The sequence below is a fragment of the Elephantulus edwardii genome, unplaced genomic scaffold, assembly GCF_000299155.1.
Source record: "Elephantulus edwardii isolate Elephantulus edwardi_28Jun2011 unplaced genomic scaffold, EleEdw1.0 scaffold00375, whole genome shotgun sequence".
In the NCBI taxonomy this organism is placed as follows: domain Eukaryota; kingdom Metazoa; phylum Chordata; class Mammalia; order Macroscelidea; family Macroscelididae; genus Elephantulus; species Elephantulus edwardii.
Window position 1 is genome coordinate 1,380,138 of NW_006400125.1, and position 3,078 is coordinate 1,383,215.

At 51.6% G+C, this 3,078-nt stretch overlaps 1 protein-coding gene across 1 annotated transcript in view; it reads right to left on the minus strand.

The window, feature by feature from the left end:
- Nucleotides 1-3,078, minus strand: part of FASTKD3 (FAST kinase domains 3) — a 14,392-nt gene that overhangs the window by 4,995 nt on the left and 6,319 nt on the right. Inside the window, exon 3 of the mRNA XM_006902170.1 lies at nt 365-539. Coding sequence (XP_006902232.1) covers nt 365-539 — 175 coding nt within the window. The remainder of the gene's footprint in view (nt 1-364; nt 540-3,078) is intronic.

A 3,078-nucleotide genomic window follows, 5' to 3' on the forward strand; every position in this document is an offset into this window, starting at 1 on the left:
GCAGCCCCATGTCAAGGGAACTGGAGTGGACAGAGGGGCAGCCTGTGTGTCAGTGGGGATGGGAGTGGACGGAGGGGGAGCCCGAGTGTCGGGGGAACAGGAGTGGACGGAGGGGCAGCCCCATGTCAAGGGGACTGGAGTGGACGGAGGGGCAGCCTGGGTGTCAGTGGGGACTTGAGTGGACAGAGCAGGTGTTAGCGGGGACTGGAGCAGATGGAGGGGCCAGCAGAAAGAAGTTTGCTGCTGAAACTCACAGATGAAGCTCACTATTCAAGGTCACCATCCATGGTGGGTACGAGGACCCACACCCGTGTCAAAGGACAGCAGGTCCACAGAGGCTGAGAGACAAGGCTCGGCCACTTACCGATCGTGTAGCAAGAGGGGGTGAGCACTCTGGAGCCAAAGTACGTCCTTGCTCCCAGAAGCTGGATGAGACCACTTATGACAGACTTGTACAGCTGGAAGTCCAGAGGGGTCTCTACGGAGCAGCACGGCGTGAAGAATGACTTCACCTGGTACTTGGGGAGCAGCTTGGGGCCCTAGTCGTGTAGGTGTGACAAAGGACAACACAGCAGGGGTGTGAGTGAGGCAGCGTTGGCTGGGCACACGGGTCTGGCACAAACAACTGCACGGGCTTGACGCGCTCCCAGGACTCAGGGCAGACTTCCTCCTACAGACGCTAATGCAGGCGATTCTCCTAACGCAAGTGGAATAGTTCAAAACCTCCCTAAGCATATTTTTAAAGTTGTTGTTGACTGCCTTCAAGTCGAGCATGACTCATAGCGACCCTAAGAACAAAAGGCCTGAAGCCCCTCTACAACCATCGACATTTCTCCAAGTTCATAGAGTTTCCGGAGGTATGTTGTTTAGGAAGTGGACGCCACTCCTGCTTCCAAACTCATTGCTGTGGAGTTGGACCCACTCCGAGCTGACCTCCGGCGGCTGCTCTGAGGCCCGAGCTGACCTCGTGCATGTGCTCTGAGGCACCTGCTCACCTTTCTCCCTTGGAACAGCTGATGGATTTGAACCGCCTGCCTGGAGGTAACCCAAACCCTTACTACTGAAGTCACCGGCAAAAACTAAGGCCCCCAAATTGATGGGACGCCAACTGACACTTTTCAACACACAAATGCGGCCCTGGACGTGCACACGAGATACCAAGAGATCTGGAGGCGATCTACAGCTGTTCTGTTCTCATTATGAAAAGGGGTGACCCAACAGAATGTGGAAATGATTGAACAATTTCAATAATATCACATGCAAATAAAATCTAGCTGAAGAGAATGAAAATTGGCTAGAATGACACACTGACAGAGAACTGCCAGAAATTCAAGCTGGATACAGAGGGAGTCGTGACACCGGAGCCCCTTGTTGATGTCAGATGGATCTTGGCTGAAAGCTGAGATTACCAGATGGATACCGATTTTACTGGCTGTGCAAAGGCACGGACTGTGTGGGTCCCCCAAATTATGGTGAACATTAAAAGGAATGTGAGTCCTAGAACACTTAACTGTGCTCATGTATAACCTGGACCAAGAAGTCGTACACAGCACTGAACAATGGAACAGTAAAACATTGTAACATGGGGAGCCTGCAGGACATTATGCTGAATGAAATATCTCAGCCACAGAAGGACGAATACTGCATAGACCACTGTTCTAAAACAGGACTGGCATGGGGGACTGGGGAGGGAATAGGAAAAGAGTGGAGATACAATGAACATTGGGACAGATGAGGGGGGGACTGTGTGAGAGGAATATATCATCAGGCATTATATGTTTGCCAACAATCTGGAACAAGGCATGGGTCACAAAGTGGGCTGGGGAGGGTGCGGAGGGGGAAGGGAGGCAGAGGGAAGAAAATGTGCAACGATGAATGAATTTAAAAAAAAAACAGGAAGCGAGCTGGTGGGGAGGGGTGGGCAGGGAGAAAATTGCGGTAATGAATGAATGGAAATCCAAAACCTCTGTAAAAAAAAAAATTAAAAAAAACCCCAAAAAACCCCAAAAGTGGTTGTCCGAACAGAGTAAGGAAACGCTGTATGGCTGAAAAACAAGGGTGTATGTCGATGCTGATCTTTCGTCCAGACCGACTCACTCTATGTGCTCTACAACCATTTGGGAAGGAGGACTTTAGGAAGAACGGGGCATGAGGATCAAAGGCTCATCAACAACCTGCCTTACACAGGTGACACAGGCCTGCTTGCCAAGAGTGGAGAGGGCTTGAAGGGCCTGCTGCTGCAGATTAAAGCCTACGGCCTTCAGTGCGCATTCCGTTTCCACAGCAAGCAAGCAAAGACCTTGACCACCAAGGATAAGCACCATCGTGACAGGTGGAGAAAAGACTGGAAAAGTCAATGCTTTCATCTTAGCTGGATTCACAGTCACTACTCTGGGGACCTGCAGCCAGAGATTGAAGGATGTACTCCACTGTTGGGAAAATCTGAGGTCAAGGACCTCTCCACCGTACTAAGGAGCCGTTTAAAGACTAAACATGCACAATCCAATCCAAGGCCTTTCAGCCACTGGCTCAGCATCTGAAGTTCTGACAATGACCAAGGATGAGAGAAGAGTCAAGGCCTCTGTGCTGTGATGTTGGAGAAGTCAAACATGGAGCGTCAGGAGACTAGAGAATGATGTCGCCGTGAAGTGCAGCCTGCGTACGCCTCGGAGGCGAGGATGATGGACTAGCCTCACATACTCCAGGCGTGTAGTAAGGAGAGGCCAGTCCTTGCGGGGGACATCATCCTGGGTCAGGTGAAGGGTCATTGGAAGACAGGAAGATCTTCAACAAGCTGGACTGACACGATGACTGACAACAGGCTCAAGTGTACTGAGATTGCGAGGACAGCACAGGGCAGGCCACGACGGGATGTGGCTGACTTGAGGGCACCTACAACGCTTCCCCTCCTATACAGCAAGCACTGGAAGGTGACATGCAGCTACCAGGTGGAAGGGTCAGGCTCTGAGCTGCGCTGCTGACTGAGAGCTGTGAGAGAAGCCTGCCCATACTGAGAAGGGAAGCCTGACTGTAGAGATGAGGGAAGCCTGACTGTAGAGACGAGGGAAGCCTGACTGT